This window comes from Nerophis lumbriciformis, linkage group LG20 (assembly GCF_033978685.3).
Source record: "Nerophis lumbriciformis linkage group LG20, RoL_Nlum_v2.1, whole genome shotgun sequence".
NCBI classification, from domain to species: domain Eukaryota; kingdom Metazoa; phylum Chordata; class Actinopteri; order Syngnathiformes; family Syngnathidae; genus Nerophis; species Nerophis lumbriciformis.
This window is the reverse complement of record NC_084567.2, coordinates 8,089,729-8,107,228: the sequence shown is the minus strand read 5'-3', so window position 1 is coordinate 8,107,228 and position 17,500 is coordinate 8,089,729. Positions and strand designations below refer to the sequence as shown.

The 17,500-nt window shown below is 43.1% G+C and overlaps 1 protein-coding gene across 1 annotated transcript; it reads right to left on the bottom strand.

Annotated features, from left to right (window-relative positions):
- Window positions 1–422: 422 nt before the first annotated feature.
- On the bottom strand, window positions 423–16,370 carry LOC133619261 (uncharacterized). The gene is made up of 3 exons (XM_061980204.1): window positions 16,083–16,370; window positions 2,804–3,115; window positions 423–2,647 (listed from the first exon to the last, which is right to left on the bottom strand). Exons 1-3 carry the CDS (start codon window positions 16,192–16,194, stop codon window positions 1,347–1,349), a joined length of 1,725 nt encoding a protein of 574 aa, XP_061836188.1. The 5' UTR covers window positions 16,195–16,370; the 3' UTR covers window positions 423–1,346.
- Between the last annotated feature and the right edge of the window lie 1,130 nt (window positions 16,371–17,500).

Below are 17,500 nucleotides of genomic sequence, written 5' to 3'. Positions count from 1 at the left end.
CTTTGTCCCTGAATTGCTCACACACTCCGGCAGATTCAATGGGGGTCTGGCGGCAGATTTCTTTGACTTTATGGTTGGAAATGCATCTGCTTTGAGTGTCGCAGGATATCCACACATTCTTGCCATCTCTGTCGTAGCATAGCTTTCGTCGGTAAAGTGTGCGGAACAAACGTCCAATTTCTTGCCACTTTCGCATCTTTGGGCCACTGGTGCAACTTGAATCCGTCCCTGTTCGTGTTGTTACACCCTCCGACAACACACCGACGAGGCATGATGTCTCCAAGGTACGGAAAACAGTCGAAAAAACAGAAAATAACAGAGCTGATTTGACTCGGTGTTTGAGAAAATGGAGGATTGCTTCCCGATGTGACGTCACGTTGTGGCGTCATCGCTCCGAGAGCGAATAATAGAAAGGCGTTTAATTCGCCAAAATTCACCCATTTAGAGTTCGGAAATCGGTTAAAAAAATATATGGTCTTTTTTCTGCAACATCAAGGTATATATTGACGCTTACATAGGTCTGGTGATAATGTTCCCCTTTAAATAAGGCAATGGAGGCCTGCAGTTCTTTAGATGTTGTCCTGGTTTCCTTTGGGTCTTTACTGTGCTCTTGGGGTAATTTTGGTTGGCCGGACACTTCTGGGAAGGTTTACTGCAGTCCCACGTTTCCTCTATTTGAGGATAATGGCTCTTGCTGTGGTTTGCTCAAGTCTCAAAGTTTTAGAATTGGTTTTATTACCTTTTCCCAGATGATTGATCTCAATTACATTCTACGTCATTTGTTCCTGAATTCCTTTAGATCTCAGCACGATGTCTAGCTTCTGGTCTACTTCACTTTGTCCTATTAAGTGATTTCTGGGTAGAGAACAGGCGTGGCAGTAATCAGGCCTGGGTGTGGCAAGAGAAACCGAACAGTTAGGGGCAATCACTTTCTCTCACAAGGCCAATGAGGTTTGAATTTGTTTTCTTCCTTAACAATAGAAGCCTTCATCTAAAAACAACATTTGTGTTCACTTAATAGACTTTGACTAAAAATTCAATTGGTTTGATTATCTGAAACATTTAAGTGTGACCAATATACAATAAAACAACAAGAAATCAGGAAGGGGGAAAACACTTTTTCACACCATGGAATAACTTCTCACCTCAACATTTTAATGTACGGTATGTGTAAGAAACTTGGGCTTATTTTGATGAGGTCCTGGGTTTGGAAGAATGTCGCCACATATCAGCAATACACCACAAACTAAACAACTGTTTGGGTATTCTCCCGTGTGTGTTCTTATGTGTCCTAATGCATCTGCATTAAAAATTATTATTTTACTGCAAACTGCCCAATTAAATGTTCATTCTCCATTGTGTTTCATTTTATGTTTAGTCAAACCTTGTCTGGTAAAAAAGCTTTTAACACAACCTGAACAATTGAAGGGTTTTTCTCCAGTGTGTGTTCTCAAGTGTTGAGTAAATCTGATCTTTTGAGAAAAGGTTTTACTACAAACTGAGCAATTAAATGGTTTTTGCCCAGTGTGTGTTATCATATGTTGAATCAAATTTCTCTTTTGAGAAAAGCTTTTATCACAAACGGAGCAGTTAAATGGTCTTTCTCCTGTGTGCGTTCTCATGTGCGCAGTCAAATAACTGTTTTGGGGAAATCTTTTAGCACACACTGAACAACTAAATCGTTTTTCTCCTGTGTGTATGCTCATGTGTTGAGTCAAATTGCTCTTGCTAGAAAAACATTTAGCACAAACTAAACAGTTAAATGGTTTTTCTCCCGTGTGCGTTCTCACGTGATCAGTCAAACTACACTTCATGGAAAAGCTTTTACCACAAACTGAACAGTTGAATGGTTTTTCTCCTGTGTGTGTTCTCATATGTGCAGCCAAGTATCCGTTTTGGGGAAAGCTTTTACCACAAACTAAACAACTAAATGGTTTTTCTGCTGTGTGGGTTCTCATGTGTTGAGTCAAATTGCTTTTGCTAGTAAATAATTTAGCACAAACTGAACAATTAAATGGTTTTTCTCCCGTGTGTGTTCTCATGTGTTCAGTCAAACTGCACTTCATAGAAAAGCTTTTACAGCAAACTGAGCAGTTAAATGGTTTTTCTCCTGTGTGTGTTCTCATGTGTGCAGTCAAAAAGCTGTTTCGGGAAAAGCTTTTGCCACAAACCGTACAGGTAAATGTTTTTTCCACTGTGTGTGTTCTCGTGTAATCAGTCAAATTGCTCTGTTTAGAAAAGTTTTTAGCCCAAACTGAGCTGCTCAAACGTTTTTTACCTTTTTTCTTTTTAGAGCATTCAAAGTGTTTGTTGTTAGTTTGAGTCATAAAATCACCTTCACAGTCTGTACCACTGCTCAATGGTTCTTCAATCTTGTCCTCAGCCTCACAATCTGATAGTGGAGCTAGGAGGTTGTCTGGTTGTGGTTTCTCTTCATCATCTTCAGTCTTTACAAAGACAACAGTCAGTGGCAACTTGGTGAGATCAGCTTCCTGCGGTTCTAGAAGACACTCTCCCTCCTGAGTGATCCAGAGTTCCTCCTCTTCCTTTTTAATGTGGCGTGGTTGTGGAGTCTCCTGCTTCAAAGTGGAGTTCCCTCTTGACTGATGGGGAAGTTCTTCTGGATGACCAAACAGCTGCTGGACGTCTGCAGGACACAAACACATTTTATTAGCTCAAACATGATCCAAGAGATGTTTCTCCTTGATTTCGCTACACTTTCTCCTGTACGTGTCATTATGTGTATGTCTCTTCTTTTTAAAGAATTAAGAGTATTTGTTGTCAGTGTGAGTCCTCATATCACCTTCACAGTCTGTATCGCTGTGTAAATGTTGTCCAACCTCGTCTTCAGCCTCACTATCTGATAGTGGAGCTAAGGGGTTGTCTACTTGTGGTTTCTCTTTATCATCTTCAATCTTCACAGATACAATAGTCAGAGGCAACTTGGTGAGATCAGCCTCATGCGGTCCTAGAAGACACTCTCCCTCCTGAGTGATCCAGAGTTCCTCCTCTTCCTTTTTAATGTGGGGTGGCTGTGGAGTCTCCGGCTTCAAAGTGGAGCTCCCTCCTGACAGAGTGAGAAGTTCTTCTTGATGACCAATCAGCTGCTGGACGTCTGCAGGACACAAACAACACAATGTCTGCAGCGATCACTTTATAAAAGGTTTGTTTGAACACTTGATTTGTTTGAGAAACATTTTGTAATGCAAACAGGTTTATTCTTCACTCTATAGTTAGTGTTTGAGAGCAGAACTAAGCGTAAACTAAGGACAAGAGATCATATAGTTTGTGTTATTTTAAGTTATGTTATGGTTGCTATGTCTAAATATAACTAACAAAACCTCTGATTGTATAAATAAACTAACGTCATATTGAGTCTTAGTAATAAAAAATGTGATTGTTGGTCCAATCTATCGTATATTTGTTGTCGATTTTTCTAGCAGACACTAAAAGCTTAGTAATTGTTGTCGTGCAGGAAAGCGTGTTTTATTCGAATTGGATAGCGTCTTTGGTGCCATTTATTAGCATCAAGAAAATATAATTATTTTGAAAATGTTTGAAAGCAAACATTGCCGAACATGGTAATCTAGCTAAACAATATTTATAAATAAATATGTGGAGGGAGGTGTGGCCAGCGCTGCCTGCAGGAGCGGAGGTCACCGCCTCTGTCCATGGTGCTGAGGACAGAGCACCATCAGACGGGGGCGTGGCAGTGCCGACGGCGAGACACAGCTGAACAGGTGATTAGATCTCCCAGGTGGTACGAGTTATCTAATCACCTGTTGTCTTTAGCAGTAGCGGCCGGGAACAGTAGAGGAGGAAGGATTGGGAGTGACTGCAAAGTCACGACCTGCTGAAAAGCATTTTTGAATGATGACTTTGCACGCCTGTCTGTGGTGACGTGTATATCAGTGGAACCGCTAGGCAGCTACTTCTACAAAAAAAAAAAGAACAAATCAAAAATTCTCTAAAAAACTGACACCACATTATTTTCTTTTACCATTTTCTTACCGTTTTCTGACAGAAGTACCACCCCACTACTACTACTACTAATACTACTACGTAATAATAATAACAATCATACCGTATTTTCCGCACTATAAGGCGCACCTAAAAACCACAATTTTTCTCAAAAGCTGACAGTGCGCCTTATAACCCGGTGCGCTTTATTACGATTCATTTTCATAAAGTTTCGATCTCGCAACTTCGGTAAACAGCCGCCATCTTTTTTCCCGGTAGAACAGGAAGCGCTTCTTCTTCTACGCAAGCAACCGCCAAGGAAAGCACCCGCCCCCATAGAACAGGAAGCGCTTCTTCTTCTACTGTAAGCAACCACCCGCCCCCGGAAGAAGAAGAAAAAACGCGCGGATATCACCGTACGTTTCATTTCCTGTTTACATCTGTAAAGACCACAAAATGGCTCCTACTAAGCGATCCGGTTCATAAAAAGACGCAATCTCTCCATCCGCACACGGATTACTACCGTATTTCACAGCAACTGATATTCCTGTGAACCGCACTGTGGAACGGGAGCACGTACGGTGAATATTCGCACCACAGGGAATGAGAAGTCATCCTTCACTGTGGTTCTAGCTTGCCATGCTAACTTCCACCCATGGTGATATTCAAAAGGAAGACCTTGCCAAAAGAGACCTTTCCAGCCGGCGTCATCATAAAAGCTAACTCGAAGGGATGGATGGATGAAGAAAAGATGAGCGAGTGGTTAAGGGAAGTTTACGCGAAGAGGCCGGGTGGCTTTTTTCACACAGCTCCGAAGGCGAACACACCTTCACTAAGACGGGCAGACAGCGCCGGACGACATACGCCAAAATTTGCCAGTGGATCGTAAATGCCTGGGCAGATATTTCGGTCACAACTGTGGTCCGAGCTTTCCGGAAGGCAGGATTCACAGAACTGCTGGACAACAGTGACACTGACTCCGGTGACTTCGACGAGACGGAACCGGCCATTTTGGATCCCGTATTCGCCCAACTTTTCAATTCGGACACCGAAGACGAAGAATTCGAAGGATTTACGAATGAAGAATAACTTCAGAAGGTGAGCGCTATGTTTATTTTGTGTGTTGTGACATTAACGTTCGAGCAACATTATGTTGCTATTGTTCTACACCATTTTGAATTTTACTATGTTTGTGATTGCACATTTGCGTACATTTTGGGACAGAGTTGTTAGAACGCTGGTTTTCAATATATTATTAAAGTTTGACTGAACTATCTGACTGTTTTTTTGACATTCCCTTTAGCGCAGCGTAGGCGCGGCTTATAATCCGGGGCGGCTTATTGGTGGACAAAGTTATGAAATATGTAATTCATTGAAGGTGCGGCTAATAATCCGGTGCGCCTTATAGTGCGGAAAATACGGTAATCATTCACTTCAATACTCATTTTTTTACCTGAAACAAAACTAGTGATATTGTCTAATTTGTAAAACAGTAAAAAGTGTCTCCAAATTCCCTGCCTGCCTCTTCCCTTCATTAAACACAACAAACGGCAGTAAACAGCAGGACAAGGTTTTGAGTTGTTGTTGTTTAAAGGGGAACATTATCACAATTTCAGAAGGGTTAAAACCATTAAAAATCAGTTCCCAGTGGCTTATTTTATTTTTCGAAGTTTTTTTTCAAAATTTTACCCATCACGCAATATCCCTAAAAAAAGCTTCAAAGTGCCTGATTTTAACCATCGTTATATACACCCGTCCATTTTCCTGTGACGTCACATAGTGATGCCAACACAAACAAACAGGGCAGATAGAACAGCAAGCTATAGCGACATTAGCTTGGATTCAGACTCGGATTTCAGCGGCTTAAGCGATTCAACAGATTACGCATGTATTGAAACGGATGGTTGTAGTGTGGAGGCAGGTAGCAAAAACGAAATTGAAGAAGAAACTGAAGGTATTGAGCCATATCGGTTTGAACCGTATGCAAGCGAAACCGACGAAAACGACACGACAGCCAGCGACACGGGAGAAAGCGAGGACGAATTCGGCGATCGCCTTCTAACCAACGATTGGTATGTGTTTGTTTGGCATTAAAGGAAACTAACAACTATGAACTAGGTTTACAGCATATGAAATACATTTGGCAACAACATGCACTTTGAGAGTGCAGACAGCCCAATTTTCATCAATTAATATATTCTGTAGACATACCCTCATCCGCTCTCTTTTCCTGAAAGCTGATCTGTCCAGTTTTGGAGTTGATGTCAGCAGGCCATTATATTCTTCTCTTGATCATCTTCGGTGGCATAAGGGACGTTGTGAGCCAAGACATCCAGGGGGTTTAGCTTGCTCGTCTGCGGGAACAAACTGCCGCCATTGCTTGCCGTGCTACCGAGGTCCTTTGTCCCTGAATTGCTCACACACTCCGGCAGATTCAATGGGGGTCTGGCGGCAGATTTCTTTGACTTTATCGTTGGAAATGCATCTGCTTTGAGTGTCGCAGGATATCCACACATTCTTGCCATCTCTGTCGTAGCATAGCTTTCGTCGGTAAAGTGTGCGGAACAAACGACTGACCATTTTCGTCGGCTTTCCCCACACCCTCGTATTTTGAACAAATTTCGTCCAATTTCTTGCCACTTTCGCATCTTTGGGCCACTGGTGCAACTTGAATCCGTCCCTGTTCGTGTTGTTACACCCTCCAACAACACACCGACGAGGCATGATGTCTCCAAGGTACGGAAAACAGTCGAAAAAAACGGAAAATAACAGAGCTGATTTGATTCGGTGTTTGTAATGTGTTTGAGAAAATGGCGGATTGCTTCCCGATGTGACGTCACAATAGAAAGGTGTTTAATTCGCCAAAATTCACCCATTTAGAGTTCGAAAATCGGTTAAAAAAAATATTGTCTTTTTTCTGCAACATCAAGGTATATATTGACGCTTACATAGGTCTGGTGATAATGTTCCCCTTTAAAACAAGTTTTTGGGATATTTAGAAGCAGGCACAAACCATCTTATCCTTTGAATTTAAAACTCCTTCCATGAAGTCACAGAGCTTATTGAATAAACTTTGACGCATTCCAAAGTTTTCTTTCCATTCTCTATCCAAAAATTCCTTCAAAACAACTCTCTGAGTCTCTCCCAATCTACTAGTCTTAGCGTCGGACCTGCGCCCTCCAATCCGGCAACTCCGGTGGTTGTGTCATGTTCTGAGTGCCATGTAAGATCATTTCTTGATGCAGTCTGCTATTTAACATCAGCATTAGAGACGTAACATTTGTTATCTGTGCCAATATTACAGCGGACATCAAGCACAACAAGAACCGAACCAAAAATATATTGTTTTGGTGTGACGTCATAGGTCACCGGGAATACATTTATCCGTGCTGAAAGGAAGTAAGCGGCGTATGACCGATAGTCGCATTAGAGAGCGTGCACAGACACTGGGACTTCACACGTAGGACTGAAAATACGAAAAAAATCGAACCATTTGAGAAATCAGACTAATTAGTTATTACCTGCAGTCTGTCTGCGGTCAGAGAAGACGTAGGCTGCAGCCGTTTGGGCTTCATGAGGGGAAGGCAGCGCCTTCAGGAAATAATTCTCAAAGAACTCAAATACATAGTCAGATATCAAAACATATTTGGGGAAATTTGATGAGAGAGAAAGAGGTGTTGCAGGCTAGCGCAAATACCACACAGGCCACCGATTCTGAGCATCTTCCGAATCAACGCCAAGTCCATTGTACCCAAAACAGGCAAACTGGAACTATGGTTGGCGAGCAACAACATGCTTCGGGACAGCCGTGCGAAAATCATTACAGAATCGCAGCTACACCCGCTCAATCACGTCATAGCTGCTCCGCTAACAGGCCTGCACCGCTTTGATCGGATCATGAACTCTGGTAAGTGCAGAGAGGGAGGGCTGAGCATCAATACATTGGAGGACTGGAGCTTTAACAAAGCCTGCTTGATTAATGTGCTCCCCAGTTTTGTGCAGTATGTGCAGTGCCCGACTCAAGGTGAGAAATACTTTGGACCAAGTTTGACTCTACTCTGAAGAGAGCCTACGAGAGCGTCCTATCACCCACCAAAGCATGTCTGACCACTTCTTCCTGCTCCTTGTTCCCGAAGCACACCTGACACATCGGAGAAGACCGACATGGCTTCAACTGTTCGGCCGGCGACCCAGGGTCAGCGACAGCAGCAGTCGGGTCCAGCAGCGGGAAGGCGGTACCTATCTAAGGTGAGACAGTCTCCAAGCTACCTTTGTATGTATAAGACTGAGTAAGCATGGGGCAGAATAATCGACACACCCAGTAGAAGTGTTGGGCAGGTTACCCCACACTTCTTTAAGAGAACAAAAAAGGCTGATAGCTATGTGAAATTGAAATTGTTTCATTTTGGGAAAAAAAACTGCGTGGAAGAAATGTTTTGATGTGCTTGAAGATTGTTTTGACACCCCCAGAGAAGGACACTCCATCCCAGAGAGGAGGACGTAGTAATGGGTTATCTACTGTTGGTAAGAATCTTTGTATGGGATCCGGGAGACAGTTAATAAAGGGACACCAGACCTACTACAGCACCAGCTGTGTCCCAATTCGGCGGCTGCACCCTTCGCAGTGCGCATTTATGGGGTGCTGACGTCATCGCGGTGCGCAAAGGCTGTGCCAATTCAAAACTCTCCAAGTGTCCTTTGAATCCGGCCAACAAAGTCCTTTTCTCCCGTTAGCAACAAGCATGTGGTGTATCCTTCGCTTCCTTTCATATCCCAAGATCCTTTGCCCGCCTAGCTCTAAAAAAAATATTTCTCCTCTCTGTCAACAACACCTGGAAAGATCAACTCTGTTCCTTTGCCCTCGCTTGCGGAGCGACCCCAGACCTACAGACTTAAAGGGGAACATTATCACAATTTCAGAAGAGTTAAAACCATTAAAAATCTGTTCCCAGTGGTTTATTTTATTTTTCGAAGTTTTTTTCAAAATTTGACCCATCACGCAATATCCCTAAAAAATGCTTCAAAGTACATGATTTTAACCATCGTTATATACACCTGTGACGTCACATAGTGATGCCAACACAAACAAACATGGCGGATAGAACAGCAAGGTATAGCGACATTAGCTCAGATTCAGACTCGGATTTCAGCGGCTTAAGCGAAATTGAAGAAGAAATTGAAGCTATTGAGCCATATCGGTTTGAACCGTATGCAAGCGAAACCGACGAAAACGACACGACAGCCAGCGACACGGGAGAAAGCGAGGACGAATTCGGCGATCGCCTTCTAACCAACGATTGGTATGTGTTTGTTTTTAAGTGTTGTAATGTTTTTAAGCTAAATTATTGGTAAACACAGTTTATGTATAATAATTTACGTAAAACCGCGAGTAATGAATAAAGTTTTCATCAATTAATATATTCTGTAGACATACCCTCATCCGCTCTCTTTTCCTGAAAGCTGATCTGTCCAGTTTTGGAGTTGATGTCAGCAGGCCAGGGAAGCTAGGGTCGATATTCTCCTCTTGATCATCTTCGGTGGCATAAGGGACGGTGTGAGCCAAGACATCCAGGGGGTTTAGCTCGCTCGTCTGCGGGAACAAACTGCCGCCATTGCTTGCCGTGCTACCGAGGTCCTTTGTCCCTGAATGGCTCACACACTCCGGCAGATTCAATGGGGGTCTGGCGGCAGATTTCTTTGACTTTATCGTTGGAAATGCATCTGCTTTGAGTGTCGCAGGATATCCACACATTCTTGCCATCTCTGTCGTAGCATAGCTTTCGTCGGTAAAGTGTGCGGAACAAACGACTGACCATTTTCGTCGGCTTTCCTTACACCCTCGTATGTTGAACAAATTTCGTCCAATTTCTTGCCACTTTCGCATCACTGGTGCAACTTGAATCCGTCCCTGTTCGTGTTGTTACACCCTCCGACAACACACCGACGAGGCATGATGTCTCCAAGGTACGGAAAATAACAGAGCTGATTTGATTCGGTGTTTGTAATGTGTTTGAGAAAATGGCGGATTGCTTCCCGGTGAGCCAATAATAGAAAGGTGTTTAATTCGCCAAAATTCACCCATTTAGAGTTCGGAAATCGGTTAAAAAAATATATGGTCTTTTTTCTGCAACATCAAGGTACGTATTGACGCTTACATAGGTCTGGTGATAATGTTCCCCTTTAACATATACATACACGCACTATGGACCACAGCAACATATGCACACATACCCCCACCGCTTCACCCCACGTGGTATGAAGGAAAATGGAGCAGCGCCCTAGTGGCTGGCAGCTTCGGACCGGATGCCTGTCGCCTCCCCTCCTGTTGCAAGTCTTGTGGTTTCTATGTAAAACGTTTGTGTGCTTATCGGCTATCAAGTTTTTGTCTCGGCCCCAGTCTGTGCCTTCTCCCCCAAAAGGAGCACAGTCTAAGATCGACTCTTTTTACTCATCCACCCCCAGCGTCTACCTTTTTTCCACCTTTTACAGAGCGCCGTAGTGGCGACCCATCACCGTTCCTGTTTTGTCTACCTGTACAATGTTTGTCTAATCTTGAACGGGTTTGTGGTGAACATGAAATGTCATTGTGCAATGACAATAAAGAGCATAACACACCGTATTTTCAACATGCCGGCGTTATGCAGAGTGGAAAAAGCGACATTAAAATGTAAGCATAGCTTAATTCATTAATTTGAAAGATATAAAACCAGATATGTACCGCTGGGGTGACAGTAGTGATGTAAACTTGTCTTAAAATACGAGACCTTGACTATCATAATGTTGAGCAACCTCCGTGCTCTTTGCTCTTCATTTTACCCCGAGAAAGAGCCTCATATTCAGCCACTGCACACGGCTTTGTGCCCGGAGATTTTTTTCAACAGTTCGAAGTAAAACCCAAGATCCATCCATCCATCCATTTTCTACCGCTTGTCCCTTTTGGGGGGGTGCTGGAGCCTTACTCAACTGCATTCTGGCGGAAGGCGGGGTACACCCGGGACAAGTCGCCACCTCATCACAGGGCCAACACAGATAGACAGACAACATTCACACTCACATTCACACACTAGGGACCATTTAGTGTTGCCAATCAACCTATCCCCAGGTGCATGTCTTTGGAGGTGGGAGGAAGCCGGAGTACCCAGAGGGAACCCACGCAGTCACCGGGAGAACATGCAAACTCCACACAGAAAGATCCCGAGCTCGGGATTGAACTCAGGATCTTCGTATTGTGAGGCACATGCACTAACCCCTGTTGCACCGAAACAGATGTTTATTGGGATAAAGTAAACATCTGTTCAGTATTTTAACATAAAAGTGTTTGATTGTGAGGCATTGGAAGCCACAAAATGCAACGGGTCCATCAGACCCACAAACGCTGGCTGAGTAACAACAATATGAACATTACACAAGGGTTAAATGAGCAGAGCTGATGCAACCAGCCACTTCTACACACAGCTACAAAAGTAAAACAACAACAAAAACATACACACTAATATAGACACTTACATCATGTTCATTATAACACTTATATGCGGCTTTTCATTTTTTGTGGCTCCAGACAGATTCATTTTTTTGTATTTTTGCTCCAATATGGCTCTTTCGACGTTTTGGGTTGTCGACCCCTCATCTAAAACCACTATTGCTTCATCACTTCATATTTTCTTTGATCTATTGTCCAATTTTTCCACGGTGTGGACCTGACCGCAGACAAGAGGATGTGAACACGTGACACAATCAATCAATCAATGTTTACTTAAATAGCCCTAAATCACGAATGATTTAGGGCAGGGGTCGGCAACCTTTACCACTCAAAGAGCCATTTTGACCAGTTTCACAAATTAAAGAAAACAATGGGAGCCACAAAACTCTTTTGAAATTTAAAATGAAATAACACTGCATGCATAGTTTTTTTTGCTTTGTGCTATGTATAAACCAGGGGTCTCAGACACGCGGCCCGCACTTTGATATGAAAATGTAATGTTAGTGCGGCCCGCGACTTTTATATGAATGAATACTTGCCAACCCTCCCGATTTTTCCGGGAGACTCCCGAATTACAGGGCAACTATTCTCTTGAACGTCCGTTGATTTTCACCCTAGCAACAATAATATGGGCGTGCCGTGATGGCACAGCATTTAACGCCTTCTACAACCTGTACAAACAGCGTGCCGGCCCAGTCACATGTTGTATGAGGCTTCTGCTTGCACACGTAAGTGACAGCAAGGCATATTTGATCAACAGCCACACAGGTTACACTGACGGTGGCCGTATAAAACAACTTTAAAGGCCTACTGAAATGCGATTTTCTTATTTAAAGCAAACCCCGCCCCCCTCAACCGACGCACGGAGGGAAGGGGGGGGGGTGTTGATGTGTGGGGGAGCAGGGTTGGGGGGGGGGGGGGGGGGGTTTGCTGGTAGCGGGGGTGTATAATGTTATAATGTAGCCCGGAAGAGTTAGGGCTGCGTGGGATTCTGGGTATTTGTTCTGTTGTGTTTATATTGTGTTACAGTGCAGATGTTCTCCCGAAATGTGTTTGTCATTCTTGTTTGGTGTGGGTCTACAGTGTGGCGCATATTAGTAAGAGTGTTAGAGTTGTTTTATACAGCCACCGTCAGTGTGACCTGTATGGCTGTTAATAATGATAATAATAATAATAACTGGGATTTATATAGCGCTTTTCTAAGTACCCAAAGTCGCTTTACATGTAGAACCCATCAATCATTCACACCTGGTGGTGGTAAGCTACTTTCATAGCCACAGCTGCCCTGGAGTAGACTGACGGAAGAGTGGCTGCAATTTGCGCCAACGGCCCCTCCAACCACCACCTATCATTCATCATTCAATTCACCGGTGTGAGTGGCACCGGGGGCAAAGGGTGAAGTGTCCCGCCCAAGGACACAACGGCAGCGATTTTTGGATGGTAAGAGGCGGGCAGCGAACCTGCAACCCTCAGGTTTCTGGCACGGTTGCCGCCCAAGTATGCATTGCTGTCACTTACGTGTGCAAGCAGAAGCCGCATACAACATGTGGCTGTGTTGGCACGCTGTTTGTTCAGGTTGTAGAGGGCGTTAAATGCTGTTTCATTATGGCACGCCCATATTTTTATTGTTAGGGTGAAAATCGGAGAATATTTGCCCTGGGAGAGGCACCGAAATCCGTAAGTCTCCCGGGAAAATCGGGAGGGTTGGCAAGTATGCAGCTGAGCCGCATCAGAGTGGTCAAAGAGCCGCATGCGGCTCCGGAGCCGCGGGTTGCCGACCCCTGATTTAGGGTAAAGAATCTGGGTATTATCTTCGACCCAACTCTCTCGTTTGAGTCACACATTAAGAGTGTTACTAAAACGGCCTTCTTTCATCTCAGTAATATCGCTAAAATTCGTTCCATTTTGTCCACTAGCGACGCTGAGATCATTATTCATGCGTTCGTTACGTCTTGATTACTGTAACATATTATTTTCGGGTCTCCCTATGTCTAGCATTAAAAGATTACAGTCGGTACAAAATGCGGCTGCTAGACTTTTGACAAGAACAAGAAAGTTTGATCATATTACGCCTATACTGTATATACCTTTATATACATATATATATATACCTATACTGGCTCATCTGCACAGGCTTCCTGTGCACTTAAGATGTGACTTTAAGGTTTTACTACTTACGTATAAAATACTACACGGTCTAGCTCAGGGGTCGGCAACCCGCGGCTCCGGATGCGGCTCTTTGATCACTCTGATGCGGCTCAGCTGCTTACTTGCCGACCCCCCCAATTTTCCCGGGAGACTTCCGGATTTCAGTGCCTCTTGCAGAAATCTCCCGGGATTAATATTGTCCGACTTTCACCCTTACAATAATAATAAGGGCGTGCCATGATGGTACATCATTTAGCGCCCTCTACAACCTGTGTAATCACCGTGCCAGCCCAGCCTCTTGTTATATGAATCCTTTGCTTGCACACGTAAGTGACAGCAAGGCATACTTGGTCAACAGCCACACAGGTTACACTGACGGTGGCCATTTAAAACAACTTTAACACTCTTACTAATAATGCGCCACACTTTGAACCAAAACCAAACAAGAATGACAAACACATTTTGGGAGAACATCTGCACCTTAACACAACATAAACACAACAGAACAAATACCCAGAATCTCATGCAGCCCTGACTCTTCCGGGCTACATTATACACCCCTGCTACCACCGAACCCCGCCCCCACCCCAACCCTGCACCCTCACACATCAACCCCCCCCCCCACATTTTGGGAGAACATCTGCACCTTAACACAACATAAACACAACAGAACAAATACCCAGAATCCCATGCAGCCCTAACTCTTCCGGGCTACATTATACACCTCCGCTACCAATACCCCCCCCCCCCCCCCCCCTGTGCGTCGGTTGAGGTGGGCCGGGTTTGGTAGCGGGGGTGTATAATGTAGCCCGGAAGAGTTAGGGTTGCATGGGATTCTGGGTATTTGTTCTGTTGTGTTTATGTTGTGTTAAGGTGCAGATGTTCTCCTGAAATGTGTTTGTCATTCTTGTTTGGTGTGGGTTCACAGTGTGGAGCATTATTAGTAAGAGTGTTAAAGTTTTTTATACCGCCACCGTCAGTGTAACCTGTGTGGTTGTTGACCAAGTATGCCTTGCCGGCGCTTACGTGAGCAAGCAGAAGCCCTATAAGACGTAAGGCTGGGCCGGCACACTGGTTGTAGTGGGCGCTAAATGCTGTACCATCACGGCACGTTCGATGGAATAGATGCCTTGAAATTAGTAGTCTGCCGGAAAAATCGGGAGGGTTGGCAAGTATGACGCTGTCAAGCGTCATTCATATAAATCTTGCGGGCCGCACTAACATTCTGTTTTCATATTAAGGTGTGGCCCTCGTATCTGAGACTCCTGGATAATACATAGCACAAAGCAAAAAAAACAACTTTGTATGCAGTGTTATTTAATTTTAAATTTCAAAAGATTTTTGTGGCTCCCATTGTTTTCTTTAATTTGTGAAACTGGTCAAAATGGCTCTTTAAGTGGTAAAGGTTGCCGACCCCTGGTCTAGCTCCATCCTATCTTGCCGATTGTATTGTACCATATGTCCCGGCAAGAAATCTGCGTTCAAAGAACTCCGGCTTATTAGTGATTCCCAGAGCCCAAAAAAAGTCTGCGGGCTATAGAGCGTTTTCTATTGGGGCTCCAGTACTATGGAATGCCCTCCCGGTAACAGTTAGAGATGCTACCGCAGTAGAAGCATTTAAGTCCCATCTTAAAACTCATTTGTATACTCTAGCCTTTAAATAGCCCCCCTGTTAGACCAGTTGATCTGCCGTTTCTTTTCTTTTCTCCTCTGCTCCCCTTTTCCTTGAGGGGGGAGGGGCACAGGTCCGGTGGCCATGGATGAAGTGCTGGCTGTCCAGAGTCGGGACCCGGGGTGGACCGCTCGCCTGTGCATCGGTTGGGGACATCTCTGCGCTGCCGACCCGTCTCCGCTCGGGATGGTTTCCTGCTGGCCCCACTGTGGACTGGACTCTCACTATTATGTTGGATCCACTATGGACTGGACTCTCACTATTATGTTGGATCCACTATGGACTGGACTCTCACTATTATGTTGGATCCACTGTGGACTGGACTTTCGCTGATATGTTGGATCCTCTATGGACTGGACTTTCACAATATTATGTCAGACCCACTCGACATCCATTGCTTTCGGTCTCCCCTAAAGGGGAGGCGGGGGGCGGGGGGTTACCCACATATGCGGTCCTCTCCAAGGTTTCTCAGAGTCATTCACATCGACGTCCCACTGGGGTGAGTTTTTCCTTGCCCTTATGTGGGCTCTGTACCGAGGATGTCGCTGTGGCTTGTGCAGCCCTTTGAGACACTTGTGATTTAGGGCTATATAAATAAGCATTGATTGATTGAGTGTCTCAAAGGGCTGCCAACAACCAAATCCCACATTTCTTCGGGTTCATTGTAAACAAGTAATGAACATCTGCATCCATTTAACCAGTCAACACAGAACTGTGGTTCTGAAGGCCTGCCTCCTCCTCCCACTTCTAGAACTTTCATCCACACCAGTTTGCCTCCTGCTCAAGAAAACAACCCTGAAGCCGTCTCTGCAACTCACTCACCTTTATTTACAGTCCTGGTCTTTATCTCCGTTGAGAATGTGCTGGAAGTTGTTGACGCTGATTCTCTTTCACGTTTTCTTCTACCAGACGTCGCCATCTTAGCATAGTCCATCTTCTATTATGTCGTCATTCCTCACTTTAGGTAACACTCCATCGCTCTAAACTCAACTTGTATTACGTGAGCTTTACAAAAACCAGATTTGTAGCCATATTGGCTTGAATGTATAACGTTACAGATCGTAAATCGGAAACTAGCCTGGAACGCCACACAGAACACTCAGTCCGCCATCTTTGTCTTCGCTTTGATGTAGGCAGAACGTTTGCGCACGCGCCAGAAGTCAGCAACTTCCGTTCCTTACTTGACAGCTTCCCCCCTTCAAAATAAAGGCATTTTAAACATTGTTTTGAAACAACGGTTCGTGGTTCTACTGATAATATTGTAGCGGCTGGCTACGAGGTGTAAGCCAATGACTTTTGCTGGGAGGCGGGACTTTCGGAAGAAATAGGGAAATTACGCTGATGATAGGAAGTAAAGCGTTTTTTTTTGTTTTTTTTAATTTTATTTTTTTTAATTTTATAAACCTTTATTTATAAACTGCAACATTTACAAACAATTTAGAAATAACAATAATCAAAATAAGTACAAAAAACAGAAGAAATCAGCGCCAGGGGGTTGTAAACTCAATAAAGTAACTAAAATAGATTGCTAATACATACATACATACATACATACATACATACATACATACATACATACATACATACATACATACATACATACATACATACATACATACATATATATATATATATATATATATATATATATATATATATATATATATATATATATATATATATACGTGTATATATATATACATATATATATATACATATATATATACATATATATATATATACACATATATATATACACGTATATATATATACATACATATATATATATATATACATACATACATACACACATACACACACACTCACACTCACACATACACACACACACACACACACACACACACACACACACACACACACACACACACACACACACACACACACATACATGTATGTATGTATGTATATATATATGTATGTATGTATGTATGTATGTATGTGTATGTATATATATATATATATATATATATATATATATATATACATACATACATACATACATACATACATACATACATATGTATACATACATACATACATACATACATATGTATGTATGGACACTTGGACTTGGAAATACCATATATATATATATATATATATATATATATATATATATATATATATATATATATATATATATATATATATATATATACATATCTATATATATCTATATATATATCTATATATATATATATATATATATATATATATAT